This window comes from Schistocerca nitens, chromosome 1, assembly GCF_023898315.1.
Source record: "Schistocerca nitens isolate TAMUIC-IGC-003100 chromosome 1, iqSchNite1.1, whole genome shotgun sequence".
Lineage (NCBI taxonomy): Eukaryota > Metazoa > Arthropoda > Insecta > Orthoptera > Acrididae > Schistocerca > Schistocerca nitens.
The window spans coordinates 547,762,383-547,780,395 of NC_064614.1; the positions used below are offsets into that span (position 1 = coordinate 547,762,383).

The following is an 18,013-nucleotide window of genomic DNA, read 5'->3' on the forward strand; positions in this document are numbered from 1 at the left end:
CCAAATACCTGGAAAAAAGGTTGTTAACTCACAGTATGCTGACTGATCTGGCCTTGTAACATTAACCAAAACGGCCTTGCTGTGCTGGTACTGCGAACAGCTGAAAGCAAGAGGAAACTACAGCCGTAATTTTTCCCGAGGACATGCAGCTTTACTGTATGATTAAATGATGATGGCGTCCTCTTGGGTAAAATATTCCGGAGGTAAAATAGTCCCCCATTCGGATCTCCGGGCGGGGACTACTCAAGAGGACGTCGTTATCAGGAGAAAGAAAACTGGCATTCTACGGATCGGAGCGTGGAATGTCAGATTCTTTAATCGGGCAGGTAGGTTAGAAAATTTAAAAAGGGAAATGGATAGGTTAAAATTAGATATAGTGGGAATTAGTGAAGTTCGGTGGCAGGAGGAACAAGACTTTTGGTCAGGTGAATACAGGGTTATAAATACAAAATCAAATAGGGGTAATGCAGGAGTAGGTTTAATAATGAATAAAAAAATAGGAGTGCGGGTTAGCTACTACAAGCAGCATAGTGAACGCATTATTGTGGCCAAGATAGACACAAAGCCCATGCCTACTACATTAGTACAAGTTTATATGCCAACTAGCTCTGCAGATGATGAAGAAATTGATGAAATGTATGACGAGATAAAAGAAATTATTCAGGTAGTGAAGGGAGACAAAAATTTAATAGTCATGGGTGACTGGAATTCGTCAGTAGGAAAAGGGATAGAAGGAAACATAGTAGGTGAATGTGGATTGGGGGGAAGAAATGGAAGAGGAAGCCGCCTTGTAGAATTTTGCACAGAGCATAACTTAATCATAGCTAACACTTGGTTCAAGAATCATAAAAGAAGGTTGTATACCTGGAAGAATCCTGGAGATACTAAAAGGTATCAGATAGATTATATAATGGTAAGACAGAGATTTAGGAACCAGGTTTTAAATTGTAAGACATTTCCAGGGGCAGATGTGGATTCTGACCACAATCTATTGGTTATGAACTGCAGATTGAAACTGAAGAAACTGCAAAAAGGTGGGAATTTAAGGAGATGGGACCTGGATAAACTGAAAGAACCAGAGGTTGTAGAGAGTTTCAGGGAGAGCATAAGGGAACAATTGACAGGAATGGGGGAAAGAAATACAGTAGAAGAAGAATGGGTAGCTCTGAGGGATGAAGTAGTGAAGGCAGCAGAGTATCAAGTAGGTAAAAAGACGAGGGCGAATAGAAATCCTTGGGTAACAGAAGAAATATTGAATTTAATTGATGAAAGGAGAAAATATAAAAATGCAGTAAATGAAGCAGGCAAAAAGGAATACAAACGTCTCAAAAATGAGATCGACAGGAAGTGCAAAATGGCTAAGCAGGGATGGCTAGAGGACAAATGTAAGGATGTAGAGGCTTGTCTCACTAGGGGTAAGATAGATACTGCCTACAGGAAAATTAAAGAGACCTTTGGAGAGAAGAGAACCACTTGTATGAATATCAAGAGCTCAGATGGAAACCCAGTTCTAAGCAAAGAAGGGAAAGCAGAAAGGTGGAGGGAGTATATAGAGGGCCTATACAAGGGCGATGTACTTGAGGACAATATTATGGAAATGGAAGAGGTTGTAGATGAAGATGAAATGGGAGATAAGACACTGCGTGAACAGTTTGACAGAGCACTGAAAGACCTGAGTCGAAACAAGGCCCCGGGAGTAGACAACATTCCATTAGAACTACTGATGGCCTTGGGAGAGCCAGTCATGACAAAACTCTACCATCTGGTGAGCAAGATGTATGAGACAGGCGAAATACCCACAGACTTCAAGAAGAATATAATAATTCCAATACCAAAGAAAGCAGGTGTTGACAGATGTGAAAATTACTGAACTATCAGTTTAATAAGTCACAGCTGCAAAATACTAACGCGAATTCTTTACAGACGAATGGAAAAACTGGTAGAAGCGGACCTCGGGGAAGATCAGTTTGGATTCCGTAGAAATGTTGGAACACGTGAGGCAATACTGACCTTACGACTTATCTTAGAAGAAAGATTCAGAAAAGGCAAACCTACGTTTCTAGCATTTGTAGACTTAGAGAAAGCTTTTGACAACGTTAACTGGAATACTCTCTTTCAAATTCTGAAGGTGGCAGGGGTAAAATACAGGGAGCAAAAGGCTATTTACAATTTGTACAGAAACCAGATGGCAGTTATAAGAGTCGAGGGGCATGAAAGGGAAGCAGTGGTTGGGAAAGGAGTGAGACAGGGTTGTAGCCTCTCCCCGATGTTATTCAATCTGTATATTGAGCAAGCAGTAAAGGAAACAAAACAAAAATTCGGGGTAGGTATTAAAATTCATGGAGAAGAAGTAAAAACTTTGAGGTTCGCCGATGACATTGTAATTCTGTCAGAGACAGCAAAGGACTTGGAAGAGCAGTTGAACGGAATGGAGAGTGTCTTGAAAGGAGGATATAAGATGAACATCAACAAAAGCAAAACGAGGATAATGGAATGTAGTCAAATTAAATCGGGTGATGCTGAGGGGATTAGATTAGGAAATGAGACACTTAAAGTAGTAAAGGAGTTTTGCTATTTAGGGAGTAAAATAACTGATGATGGTCGAAGTAGAGAGGATATAAAATGTAGACTGGCAATGGCAAGGAAATCGTTTCTGAAGAAGAGAAATTTGTTAACATCTAGTATAGATTTAAGTGTCAGGAAGTCGTTTCTGAAAGTATTTGTATGGAAGTGAAACATGGACGATAGCCAGTTTGGACAAGAAGAGAATAGAAGCTTTTGAAATGTGGTGCTACAGAAGAATGCTGAAGATAAGGAGGGTAGATCACGTAACCAATGAGGAGGTATTGAATAGGATTGGGGAGAAGAGAAGTTTGTGGCACAACTTGCCTAGAAGAAGGGATCGGTTGGTAGGACATGTTTTGAGGCATCAAGGGATCACAAATTTAGCATTGGAGGGCAGCATGGAGGGTAAAAATCATAGAGGGAGACCAAGAGATGAGTACACTAAGCAGATTCAGAAGGATGTAGGTTGCAGTAGGTACTGGGAGATGAAGAAGCTTGCACAGGATAGAGTAGCATGGAGAGCTGCATCAAACCAGTCTCAGGACTGAAGACCACAACAACAACATGCTGTTTCTGACACAAACTGTTCACTGTAAAAGAAAATTTGCCTTATGGTTATTCTTTTCCATTTGGTTACCTTCGTTAAAGGGGCTAGTCATTCGCCAATGTTCCATAGATCCCATCATGGTGAACTCATGCTGTTGAATGTTTCACTGTACACGTAAACAATGAGGCACAGCTGTTAGAAACTGCCCTCAAAATTAATAGTCAATAAATGCTTTATAGCCCTGTTATTTTTGCTTGTGTGGGCTAAATTTAACAAAAAAATTGAATGAGATTAGCTATTATAAAAAACTGTCGCTTCCTCATTTACTCAGAATATTTTTTTTTTATTTAATAATCATGATATATGGTTAAGAGCAAATGCTAAAAGTTGAATATACTTTATTTTACTAAATCAGCACGGGGTGTAGCATCCATCACTTTTTATCTGCAATACCTGTTTGGCAAAATAAAGACATTTTCAACTAACGCATACAACTGCCGCAGAAAAAATTGATAACACTGACGCAGAACAGAGGAACAGAAGTGCCCGTCATAGAAAATGCTGGAAACAATGATTTCAATGCACCAATTGGTGTGCATGTGCATGCATCCCACACATGCTGTCTCCAGCACTTTGCTGTGTCAGTACATTTGAGTGAGAGGAGCAGATGTGTTTAGTGACCAGTTAAATCCAACAAGATGATCAATGTGTGTTTCAGGGACTGAACTACTGGGTCATCAGTCCCTCCTTATCATGAGAGAAACATATATATATATTATAAAAAGGGGGGGATTCGGCTACTTAAACTACATAAGCAAGTCAGAGAGTTTAAAAGGCATGAAAGTAGTTGTGCCACAATAAGTAAAAGAAAAGAGAGAACACAGGCGGCATCTTTCACAAGGGGGGCTAAAGGTACAACAAGGTGAGAGATGGTGGTGGTGGTGGTCAGTGTTTAACATCCCGTCGACAACGAGGTCATTAGAGACGGAGCGCAAGCTCGGGTTAGGGAAGGATTGGGAAGGAAATCGGCCGTGCCCTTTCAAAGGAACCATCCCGGCATTTGCCTAAAACGATTTAGGGAAATCAAGGTGAGAGGGGAAGAAATTAATCAGTGGTCGCTTGGTGGGTACCTGCCAAAGAGGAGGTGGGGAGGGGGTGGCTCTCGCCCCCACAACCACACCTAACACTGGAAGTGGAAGAGTATTAAAAGTTAGAGTAAAATCTGCTCTCCCTCAGGAAATACCAAGACTACGGTAGTGGCTGTCACGTCATCCACAAGTATCTGAGGTAGTAAGGCACTCAAGCTCAGAGCGTGCTGCAGATCGGCCAGGACGCACTCAACAAGAACATGCGGATTCGTCAGTAGACTATCACAGCTGCAATGAGGAGAATCCCCCTGACACAGAAGGAACTTGTGAGTGAGTCTCATGTGCCCAACGCACAGTCGGCACAGCACACTGGCAGCTTTCTGTGAGGCCTGGAAATATGTTTGCTACACCTTGGTGGATCCTTTAATCGCCCTCAACTTGTTTTGGATCTTAGTAGCCTACCATCCCAATACCCAGATCCTCGAAATATTGCGTCAAAGTTGTAAGTGTGGACTCGGCATCCCGACCTCAAGTTTATCTCCTGTGGTTGCGCCTTTAGCTAGACGGTCAGCGAGATCATTTCCTGGAATACGCACCCACGTGGCTCAGTGTACACGTGGAAGGTCACCGTCTTTCCAAGGCTGTAAAGGTCAGCCAGTAGGTCCTGGATGTTTGCAACCACAAAATTTTTGGGCTAGCAAAAGTTTAAGCCTTCTAAGCAACTCATTGAATCGCTACAGATCAGAAAGTTGACATACCGCAAAGCCTGAAAGATGGCAACCATCTCTGCAGTGGATACACTGCAGGCACTCGGCAGAGAATGTTTCTTGTGTCCCCTTGCATCTTCAAAATCGTAACCAACCCTGTTGTTGACTTTCGATCCATCTGTGTAGATGCATACCAAATTAGAATAATCAAGGAGGATTGAAAGAAACAGGTGTCTGGGAAGGGTAGGATCATCATTCTTCTTGGAGCCATAAAAGAGGTCCATCCGTATCACAGGACACGGTACAGCCCATGGGGGATGTCAAGAGGGAGCTCCAGGAACACAGAACTAATGGAGGTTGTTGGAAGTCCTTCAGTAGAATACCAAGTAAGATCTCAGCTGGTCTGCCCAGTTTTGGGCAATGCGCAAACAGTCTGAACTATTGGTTGTAGAACAGAGTCGAATGACATGGATGCGTAGGCTTCTGACAGTTTGTGACTGTGTAACTTACCAGAAACTGCTGTCACCTAACCCACAGCGGCAGGACACCGGCCTCCGCCAGGGGGCTGTCAACAGGGCTCGTATATAAGGCGTCATAAGGGGTATAAAGTGAAATTTGTGACTGGACTGGGTGTTTCTTGGCAGAGGGTCAGAGCATATTATCTTCGATGGAGAGTCAATGACAGATGTATAAGTCCCAAGGAAGTATGACAGGATCTTTGTTGTTCATGCTGTGTATTAATGACTGCAGAAAATATTAATAGTGACCTCAGACTTTTCACAGATGACGCAGTTATCTATAATAAAGTACTGTCTGAAAAAAGCTGCACAAATCATCATTTGGATCTTGATACAACTTCAAAGTTGTGCAAAGAATAGCAACTTGCTTTAAATATTAAGAAATGTAAAATTGTGCACTCACAAAATGAAAAAATAACATGGTATATTACAACTACAGTATCAACAAGTGACAATTGGAACTGGTCAACTCTTACACATTCCTAGATGTAATGCTCTGTAGGGATACGAAATGGAACTGTCACACAGGTCCAGTCACAGGCATAGCAGGATCCTGACTTTGGTTCACTGGTAGAATACTACGGAAATGCAATCAATCTACAAAGGAGATTGCTTACAAATCACTCGTGCAACCCATCCTACATACTGTTCAAGTGTGTGGCACCTGTACCACAGAGGACTAACTGGAGATACTGAACATATACACACTACTGCTGCACCCATGATCACAAGTTTGTCTGACCCATGAGAGAGGGTCTCAGAAATTCAGAAGAAACTGAACTGGCAGGCACCTGAAGATAGATGTAAAGTATCCCAAGACTGCCTACTGTTAAAAGTTCCAAGAACCAGCTTAAAATGATGTATCCTGAAATATACAACTACCTATGTACTGCTCCTGTAGGGAGGTAATGTATCTGTGATTTACGTTATTTGAGCAAGTTTCACGGTAAATGCCCAAGAGTACAGCAGTGGACTTTTGCAAGATTTAGATCACAATCTCAACTATCAAATTTAGGAAGGCATCAGACTGAGACTGCACCTAACATTAGAGTGAACATCAGGTTACATGGGAATGCAGGTTTTGTTAAGAGAATTTCATCAATGAAATCTTTTCGGGTTATCAGCCAAGTCATGATATCGTGCTGTCACAACATTCTGACGAGTTTACTATTCAAAGCCTCACCTGAAGTTAATGGTAGGAAACTTGTTGAAGCATTCTGAAAGCATGATGCCATAGCTCAGCTGATAACCTTAGAAGATTTCATCATCGAAGATCAGCTTACTTTTCCAGCAGTTGAACAAAACTCAAATTTAGCGTTCCATGAACTACCTTCATGCAGATTGCTGAGAGGAGCTTATGACAGAGGTATGTTAACATACGGGTGGGGCTAGTCAGTGTGTCACGTCCTATGCGGAATCCTTTGTAGTCTGGTCCCTTCAACCCCTACAAACAAACCAACCAAACAACCAACCAACCAATGTGGAATACTCTGCACCTGCAAGTTTCTGCTAAGAGGTTACTTGCACAGCTAACTGGCAGAATCATCCAGTCTGGTCAAAACTGACTCTACCATATCCTAGTACCATTCACTGTTTTCAACAGGTGTTTTCTGGGAAAATTCTTCTGAAAGATAAGCACTATATCAATATGATAAAATAAGAAGGTTGGTGGAAGGTGGAGTTGTCAGAAAATAACTTCGAAAATGACTGAAATCTAGCAGGTCACACAAGCTAATATCAAACTGCTGTACAACCAATAAAAAGAAAGTACGGAGCAGTCTCTATATACACAAATTGGACTTAAATCACAGGCCACACAGATTATGTTTTATTGAATTCAACAGCTGTCTGAATGCTATGGCACAGTCATTAATTTTTAAAAAAAACTATCCAGTACTACTAACAGTTTCAGGACAGCAACAGGAAATTGTGTAAGTTCCACCAAGAAATTACACAGTATTAATATGATCATTCAGGCATAAGAGGGTATTCACTATTCACGGAGACTTCAGTGTCGAATGACAGGCGTACTGATTACGGACACCTGGAGTTACTGAAGGCCAGCTACAATTTATTTCTCTATAATGAAGTTCCCAATGAGGATTGAAACTTTATTACAACCAGTACTAGCACTTTCAAAAATCCCACAGGCTTGTCAAACTGGTGAAATTCTTAACCTATTACACAACACACAAATGCAGTGAAACATCCCAAAACAATACAAAATGCATATCAACCCTTATTACAAAGGAAAAACAGAGGAGTGACCAGATGAAATGTATTTTTGGAGACAACTGCTGGGGGACAAATGAAACATTAAAATCACAGACAACTAAATTCAATAACTTTCTCTCTCTCTCTCTCTCTCTCTCTCTCTCTCTCTCTGTAACAGCAAATCTTGTTCTTAGTAATAAACAACAAGATACAAATAAGTCAGACTTATTTCTGCATACAATGCACGCACCACTGCCAGGTGTAAGTTTCAAGACCGCTTAGTGAGATTACAAAGACCGTTAGGTAACAAGAAACTGGTAATTGTTCAACCTATAAAATGTGTTTTACTTGAATATTAAAGCATAACCACAACTGAGCTATCTTTGTAATCAGTCAATAGCAAAAGACATATTTCCTGACAGTTTTCAGTATTTAGTGGTAGCACACCCGCAAAAGGCTAATCACTTCTAGAAGTCCACACCAGTCTTTCCAACTTTCACAAAAATATTTTAAGATGGGAGTTACAACAGAGCAATCCATTCTTCTGAACGGAATTTCATAAGTGCCTTTCAGCTTGATTTCTGTTGGAGACTCCCTACAGATAAAGCCATACATGGTAGAGCCAATTAAGAAACATATCCTGCTGATATATTCCCATGACCTTGTCAAGACACGGTTGTGTCACCTATAAAATTCATCTTAATAAATTCATATGTCCTCAAACTGCTAGCACATTTCATTTCACACACGCATAGAGTCTTACTACAATTACAGAAAGCAGACAGTCTTATGGAAAAACTGCACTGTAACAGTGAAAACAAACAAAAAATGAAAAACATTATGGAGGCTTTGAGCATAGGGTTCACTCTTGCTTGTTTTTAACATTTGTAAATGATCTAATGATTATAAAGGACACCGCAGTCCAAAAAACTATAATGTTTGCAGATAACGCACATGCAGCAATCAAAAATGGCCTGAACTCAACCATGCCAGACACTGCACTGTTACACACAAAATTATTAAAGTTTTCAAGATTCATGTAATGCAATTTCAAATTAATAAAAAATAACATGTTGATACCAGAAACAAGTCAGTGGCAAGTGTATGGTGTTGTGTGCAGTGAAAAAACTAAATGAACAGTGTACAATTATTTTCACCTTATGGAGTTAATTTGTTCCTTGGAAGTGTCTGCAAATGCAAGAAAAATGTACATTAGCTATAACCGACTGAGATAATACATTTGTTAAGGCATGGCCCTCAGATTCTGGAGAAATCCTGATTTACGTTTTCCTGTATCACTTCATGCGTATGTTGAGATGGTTCTTACAAGGCCACAGTGAACTACCTGCCCTCTCATCTCCTCATTAAACATGCCTTACTTACATTTTCCTAGGATTAATTTGTCTTCTTAGTATTAAGCTAATTTATCCCAGCTCACTGTAAAATAATCCTTGGACTAATTTGTTACTTAGCACTAGGAAGTGTGTGCCCTCTGCAATGCAAGTTTATTTTAAATAATTTCACTCCTTGCTGTTGTATAGAATTGTCTCTTGGGGCAGTACAGCTATAGAGAACAGTGTATTCATTCAACAAAACTGAACACACATAATACTGATTAAAGTACACAGGGCCTAAACTTTTACACAGTCTTCCTCCAAAGATCCTTGAACTACCATATTCATTTCTCAGTGTATTTACTTTTTAATTGAGTTTTATGCTAACACTGATTTATCAGTTTGAAATGGACTGTGACCCATTTGCAGCACAATGTGCAAAAATTATTTTCTTGTTGACTTTGCCCATGCAGAGGTCCTCAACAAACTACCTTCAGACATAAAAGATAGGAACAGGGGGTATTCTACATTCAAACAAAACAAGTTTAAAAATATTTATTATAATCTATTCATTCCATAAATAATTTGAAGTACTGAGAACAATAAAGGCCTAAAGCACACCAACACTGAGCCCACATTTATATGAATATCAGAGAACTGGTGAGAAAGCTTTCTGTAAAAGTTCATGTCAAAGTCCATATCATTTCAGGCAGGCTAGGAAAAAATCTTACCTTCGTAGTCTCCTATATTATTGAATTTAGCATATGTTAAAATGAAGGACTAAGTAAGGAACACGTTATGTTTTTGTTTTCTCCAAAATAATTTCGGCTCCAAGATACAACACTCCATAGCTGACACTGCGCATACCATTTTGAAGATGCAAATTTTGGTAACAATTTTAAAATGCTCTGGAACACTTCTAGATATTTTGTTAAGGTTTTTTATTTGAAAGATAATTGTTTTATGATTACAAAGAAATCCTCCATTTGGACTTATCTGTCAAAGTTCTTTTATTATAATGTTCTGAACTTTTTTTTATAATTCATTAAATTTTTTTTCCCCAAAAATGCCAATTTATAAAATTTTTATTTTTTTCTGAAAAGGAGAGCTTCCACTTTTACGTTGAACAGGTTTTATAAACAATTGAAATGTTTGCCATACATTAAAACCTGTTTTATTACCACATTATCACATAACAGGCTGATAAAAATCAAAACCTAGCCTTATTTAACATAATTTTAGTTTTGAAAGATGAGTAAGAGACTCGTTTTTCAAGCATTTTAAATGGTTCCGAAGTGTATGTGAAAGGTCCAAATACTTAAAGGTTTCAATTTATACAAGTTCTGTGCACTCTGTTTTGTACTGAAATTAGCCAGTCAATGAACTACAATGTGTTCCACTGCTTCAGTATCTTCCTTTGATATAGAGTGATGCCTTCCTGTTGAACCAATAGGAACTGGAGCAGTTACAATCTTCACAACACTGTGAACAGGAAGTGAGCACTGATGGCGTTGTTGCTGTCCTTCAGCTGGAAACCTATATCCAGCAGCTGGTCCATGTGGTAGCATAAAGTTCACTACAATTTCATTTAACATTTAACTGAAATCTGGTGTCTATAATCTCTGCAATCCACCAGTCACAGTCATACACACACGCCACAAACATCCCTCTTCTCAGGTTGTGAATCAGAATATTATTCTGCTGTTTCCGAGGTGTTGGCTAAATGAATGAAATTTACTCTCTCTTGCTCTTTAAAGTGTATGCAATATGAGGTCGCCCATCATTTTGAGTCCAAAAATGTTTCTTCTGAATTCCAAACACAGGAGTAGTCTGTTTGGACCATTCTTCTTTTTTCTGCTCAATTCTTCAATTTCCTCTTTGGACAAAAGAATGAGAGCTGTGGATGTGTAAAATTTTATGACTCTCGTAAAATCCTCAGCATTCTGGATCGCAGCTATATTTGGTCTGGAAAGATTATGTTTTGTAGCATGGTGTTTCAGCAGGCCTCCTACACCATCACAAGGCCCCTTCCCATGACCAGTAGCACTGTATACGCAGTCAGTTGGCACAAGCGACTCAGTCAATTCAAACAGCTGGTAATGATTTTTAATATGACTAGGAGCACAATCAGAAATAATGATGATCTTCTCTGCCCCTGTTTGCAGTTGAGGAATTTTGCACATTGCTAGCAAAGCATGTGCTGAGTCATGCCCTGTGTCATCACTTATAACTGCAACACTTGTGGTCTTGTTTTGAAAATATGTCACTCCTGTAAAAATTGAAACCTGGTCATTACTCCAATTACTTGTACTTCTTGTGGGTGAATTACAGACCGGTTCTCAGCAAAATCACAGTGAAGCACTAAACGTAGTTCTTCAGCCTGTACACACCCTTCCACTCATGCAATGTGGTGATGCAATTTCTTCAGGTGCTGGTGTGTTACTGCTTTTACTGACCATATACCAAGTTCATCAATGAAACTGTAAAGGCAACAGTTTTCTTAATTACTTTCCTCCCATGTCACGTATGTAATTTCTGCAGAGTTATGTGCTGTGTCTTCCAGGCCAAGTATCTGCAAAGACAGTCCTCCATTTCCAGTGCAGTCACCACATTCTTGAAACAAACATGTCTCTCACATCACAGCTTACTAATGACTTCACACACCAAACCAAGGTGTCATACGTCACATGCTCCAGTAAGCTCTTCAAAGTTACCACACAAAGTTCAAAATTCGCACAGTACACACATAAACAGACATCTCTAGGTGGGTGTGGAACTACCTACTTGTTCGTAGTGCATAAAATTTTGATCTTCCAATATGTGAAGTTGTATAGTTGCTCTTATAAATTGTGAAAGTTTCTTTAATACTTCAAGTCATGTACCTCCTCACTTTCACAACTTTTTGACCTTCAACTGTTACACTTATGGTGTCTTTTTTGTCGGCACTCTGGCAAGAACAATCCCATTTACCTTCCAGATAAAATAACTTCACTATTTGAACTTGAGCTGCTTCTACAAGACAACCATAACAGGTATCTGGTCTTCCAAAGACTCCTTTTACAGACCTCACATTTCTTGATTTGTCTACCATGTACTTTGATACTGATGGAACGTGGTTCAAAATTGATTTCCTTGAAAATGTCTCTGGAATAATAGTTAAAACTTGCACCTTTTCACTGTAGGATGCACAATATTCAACAGCTGAATTGATATTTGTGAAAAATTCCTGGCACGAGGTGTGAGAGTGCTTTGGTTCATTTTCTTCTGAAGATGGACTTTCTACTTTGAAGAGTGTGGTCAGCTTTGCTGTAGAGTATTCATCCAAAGCTTTAGTAACTTCTCTGCACTTTCTTGATGCACACAGCTTATGACTCGACTTCACTCACCACAGTTTCTTAACAGGATTAACACCTACCTCTGTAGCTGACTGATTCAGGGTATTTAAGTCTTCCTCTATTGATGCAAAATCTGCATTATCTGCACCATGGGAGGCTTCACCTTGTTCAGATATTATCATTGTTGTTACTGTGTCAAAACATTTATAACACAAAAAGTCTCACTGGAAACATCTTCATTTTGAAACAGAATCTTCAAATGAGAACACTTATTCCCAACCTGAACAAAGTCTGTCTTTTGTTTGTCTTATGTATCACTCTTTTATGGATGTGCAAATAGCCACCACACTCCACTCTCCTGTGGCCCCAGTCTGAAGACATTTCAAACAGTCCTTTTCACAAAACACACTGCAACTGTGTCAACTGGCAGACACTGGCAAATTCCTCACGAAAACACAGAACTCACTGGATGGTCTCACATTTCTTAGAAGGCTCTTCAGTAAACAAATTAGCACTGAACAACTACAGTACAGAAACATGTAATGAACAATTACGACAAAGAAACTGATAAGAAACTACAACAAAGTGTAAGAAATAACTGCAACAATGAAAGTGAAAAGAAATAACTGCATCAAAGATGGTGATAGGAAATAACTGCAACAAAGAAAATGATAACAAATAACCACAACAAAGAAGATAGAAATAAACATTGTAACGAAGAAATTGGTACGAAATAACTTCAGCGAAGACATACATTACCCTTGATAGTAAAAAAAAAGATTTTTTTTTAAAATAAAACCTGTCTAACTTAAAAGTGGAAGCTCTCCTTTACATATAATATAGTACTACGAAGTACTAGTCAACAGGAAAAAAAATCTAATTTTTCTGGATTGGCATTTTTGATAAAAAAAATCTGTAAATTATAAAAAAAACTCAAAAGGCGACAGTAAAAGAACTTTGACAGATATGTCCAAACAGAGGATATCATTGTAATCATAAAGCAATTATCTTTCAAATAAAAAACCTCTAACAAAATATCTAGAACTGTTAAGAGAGATAGCATTCTAAAAAACTTTCTGAAATTCACATCTTCAAAATGGTGTTCACAGTGTCCTCTTTGGAGGCCTGAATCTTAGGGCAGGAATTGTTTTGGAGAAAACAAAAAAATACGTGTTTCTTACTTACTCCTGAATTTTAAATTCAATAACATCCGGGGGTATGAAGGTAACCCCCTGCCTGAAGTGATACGGATTATGCTGTATATACTAAGAGGACCTACAGCACAGATAAACATGACTCAGTATAAGATCAACAGAGGTTAGAAACATGAATAAGTGCTAGAATCTCACAATCGAAAATTATGTGCTTTAGCCCTTAAGGTTCTCACCACCTCATTTGCTTATCTATATTCGAGGTTTTATGACTCCTGTTAACTGCAAGACAGGTGCTAATGATAACTGTAACATTGCAAATATAAAATTATTCTGTGAAAAATTGATTATGGATCAACAAAACTGTTCAATATCTCTATGCCACCTCATGACAAAACTGTTATCTTTCAACCTGACCTATATCAACATGATCACAAAAATATTATGGTTACAGTAAGTATTTAACACAACTGAGGAAATATCAGCTTTTCCTGATGTAGTAGCTTTCTTGCTACTTTCAGACTGCGGCAAATTCAGGGTATCTCAGCACAAACAGTATAAGGGCACTGTAGTGATACTTCATTTTTAATGCAATGTACACATTCTGAACACTGTGTTAGCTTCACTTTGTCAACTGACTGGATCTCCACATTAAAGAAGCTTTACACTCATGATGAGATCTACAGAACATGGTGAATAAATGGAGTATTTTGGGACTATGTTCTCCCTCTTCCCCACCCCTGGGGGTTTCCTATAAACATAACCATTTCAGGAGCCCCAATCAATGGATTGCTTCTAATATATACAACCACTAAAAAATAGTATTTGGATTCCACATACCCTGTATTAATTATGAAATGATTTAATTGTCCCAGGATCCTCTCACAATTTTATATGATGTGTCACCATTATATAATGAAAATAAATAACTTAGAAAACACAGGTACGGTTTTATGATAATATGACAGGTGATCAGCCATAGTCCTGGTAAGGAACCACCCCTCTCTTTGCCTGAAATGATTAAGAACAACCACAGAAAACCTAAATAAGGATGGCCAGATAGAGCAAACTCCTTCCTCCCGCCAATGTGTGTGTCTTAACAACTGCACTGCCTCATTTGGTTGGTCCCTATTATGGACTTTTTTTTTTAATTTCTTTATACACAATCTGCACCAGATAACTCATAACATGAAACATCGTTTTGCATGGCGTCACTGCACTAAAGGGCACCCACTGGAGACTCCTTGAGTACAAACACACTGCCGTGACCTTGCACAGCCTCCAGTTTGTTCAGAAAACAGACTCGTAAACACACAAGTACACTCATGATAAGTGAGATGTTAAGCTCAGGACAAGACAAGAATTACTTTCATGCACTATAGATCTTGGCACACACAATTTCTTGTAAAATTGTAACATTGTAATGTGACAAGGTATTGTAGTCACCACACCAAATTAACCACTACTATGAACCATCTCAATAATCTGTAACTGTGTCATATTCATTACTTATGATGAATGTTTTAGCTGCCTTAAACATGTGCATCAGTAATATCCCTGGACAATATATTATACAATTTTCTTCTCCAGTAGAAAATGCTGTTTTGAGGTTTTCTTTTTCATTGGTGAATTTCAAACTAGCTCTTGTTCAGCATTTGTGTATAGAACTATCAGTAAAATGATTAGCAATGTTTTCCCTGATTTGCACAATAACTTGGTAGATGTACTCACTTGGTGCAGTAAGAATTCCCAGTATTTTAAATAGTTCTTTGCAATGAGCCTGATTAATACGTCTAGCTGCTATTATTCTTACATGCTTTTGATCCACAGAAAAGAAGCATAGCTGAGACCAGAGTGTATGTAGGAACAGTATGTCACCACATTACACTAGCTGTTACAAACTGTTAATAGAATTTTTAGAGAATAGTATGCTGATGATGTTATTTTTGCCAGTTTCTTTGGGTGATCATTCTATGTTAACTGAAAATCAATATTCACCCTTAAAAGCTTTGTGCTTATAATAAAAAAATTGTTGTATTATTGTCTATGTTTACTGCGTCAACTTTTATCCTGTTTCTGCTGGAGTACATACTGTTTGTTTGCTTTATATTCAATGTCAATCTACAGCACACCACCCAAGTGTAAATATCCCTGAGGACTTTCTTTCCTTTCTCTAATAAGAGTAGTGGTGTCTTAGCAAGGACTATGATGTTTATGCCATAAGCAAAAAGAAATTTTTTATTCCTTTCCTGAACAGAAAAGAGGCACAATCTCAATATAAAAACCTTTGTAAACAAAGGCAGAATTCGTATTGTATTTAATAGAAACATTCACATTTTGCCATTTTTCTTAAGCTACTCGTTGAATATTGAGCAGTGCAACCATCTCTTGTAAAACTGGTATGTACTGAGTGACTAAGGGATAATTTACAAATTAACTGACAGAAAAGAAGTAGGTAGATGAACTTCTTACACAACAATATTTAGGAGTCAAACATCAATTCAGCATTTCCATTATTGTTTCCTGGTCATGTGGATAATGAAGAATTTTAAAAAGTTAAGTTCAATGTGTGTATGTTAACATCAATTTATTGCATCTCCAGCATAACTCTCAGCATATCCAGTAGGCTTATTGCACTTTGTGTGTTTTGTTAGGCTGTCTTGCTCATTCTGCTACTATCTCAATATATTTGACATTGTTTGGTTGGTTTGTGTGGTTGAAGGGAGCAGATGAGCAGACCACAAAGGCCATCAGTCCCTATTTGACATTGATGTATTTAAAATAGAAACACACTCACAGTCACAATAAACAATGTGAGTCTATTTTTTGTAAGTTGCTAAACACAGAGTTATCAGTTTAATAAAACAGCACACAGAACTCCTTAATTACTTTGTGAATTATGTCAATAAGGTCAAGGATGATATATGTTGTTGTTGCACAAAAGTTTTATTACTCTCTACACTATGATATGGGCAAGTGATAGCTACTGTGTTGGTATCCTTAACAGTATGGTACATGCACCCAAGTTCTCAGCTAGCTTGTTATTCTCTCACTGTCATCAAAAATTTGACACCAGATAAAATCACGCTAGAAACGCAACCTTCTTCAAAACTGAACAAAAGCCAACCACAGTTACCAGTAATAACACGCTTGAGATCACAGACAGATGCCCACAAATAACAGTATTAATAACCGCACTGTTTCAGTTGAAAGGAAAACGATACAAATGCTGTCAATACCTGCAATTCTTTCCTCTGGCTCAGCGGAAGACATGAAAATGGCTATGCAATCCATAATTTACAACAAAGTCAGTCACGCAATATGACTGTCATCCACTTTATTTCAAAAGTTACACAAGCCTTTGTTTGTCAACAATTAAACCGGTATAAATACATGAACGAAACACAGCAACAAAACAAATGTAACTTGAAAGATATTCGACACCCGGCATTCACTCTACAACTCCTTACAAACCTTACGTCACACTCAATGTTAGCACACATAACAACAGTTTCCTAATCCACTAACAGTGCTTGAGAGAAACCCCCGGAAAAATTAAGAACTGCGCAACACTTGACAATGACATTGTGATGTGTAAACAGTATTTCGACTAACAACTCATAAACCAAACCTGTCATGGTGATTCATACAAAAATAACAATAAATGTAAGGAATCCAAAGCAATATAGCTACCAAATGCAATCCAATAACACCGTATTCTTACCTAGATAAATCGAAATAGGATGCTTCAGAAGAATTGGACACTTTAAATATACAATTTGACGTATCCAGTTCGAATGTTTCATGACATATCACAAAGATAAAAAACAACAGTTTAATCACAGCCATTTGTTTTAAATACTGAAAAACACAACACAGCGTTCTATAATTTACACCTACAGAACGTCACACCTACACTAACTCCACCAGCTGACTATCTCATTTCAGATGAACGCGCGAGTCACATGGAGCAACAATCCGCATCGCAGTGATACCAACTGCTTCACACGCAAACAATCCTGCAAACCTGTCTCGTAACTCGTCAGCTGTCTACAAAAGTAACTGCCAATAACCACGCAGACACGTATTTGAAAATTCAGTTGTTTATTTATTTTTATTTAGAAGACACATTAGTCAAACGTTCAAGTATATATTTATGAAGCTGTAAAATTGATCTAATTTAATTGTCCGACAAAACACACTCAATTCGTTAGAGCTTTCTCCGTAAAAATATTTTAATTTTGTGTTGTTTCGTTTATTTAGTTTAGCAATGTCATTAAAGTGTACATTGTAAGTACTAAATAGTACCGTATACACCGGATAGGGAAAAAACTCTGAAGTCCCATTACCATTGTTTTCCTCTAGACATATGTATAAGTCGTTTTCATCATAGTTGATGTTGTGACCTCCAATTTCGACCTTCCTGTGGCGAGATTATTAGGTGAATACTTTAGTGCTTTATTTCTCCGCTACAAAAGCAGCCTTAAAGAGGAATTAAATGTTAAATAAATATCACCACACTGGACTCGCATTCGGGAGGACGACGGTTCAATC

General features: G+C 38.3%; 1 protein-coding gene across 2 annotated transcripts in view; it reads right to left on the reverse strand.

The window, feature by feature from the left end:
- LOC126254123 (cation-independent mannose-6-phosphate receptor) overlaps positions 1-17,376 on the reverse strand; it is a 633,915-nt gene extending 616,539 nt beyond the window's left edge. For both annotated transcript variants that reach the window (XM_049955284.1, XM_049955285.1), the window contains exon 1: positions 17,184-17,376. In XM_049955284.1, coding sequence (XP_049811241.1) covers positions 17,184-17,308 — 125 coding nt within the window. In that variant the 5' untranslated portion in view covers positions 17,309-17,376. The remainder of the gene's footprint in view (positions 1-17,183) is intronic.
- Positions 17,377-18,013: the final 637 nt, after the last annotated feature.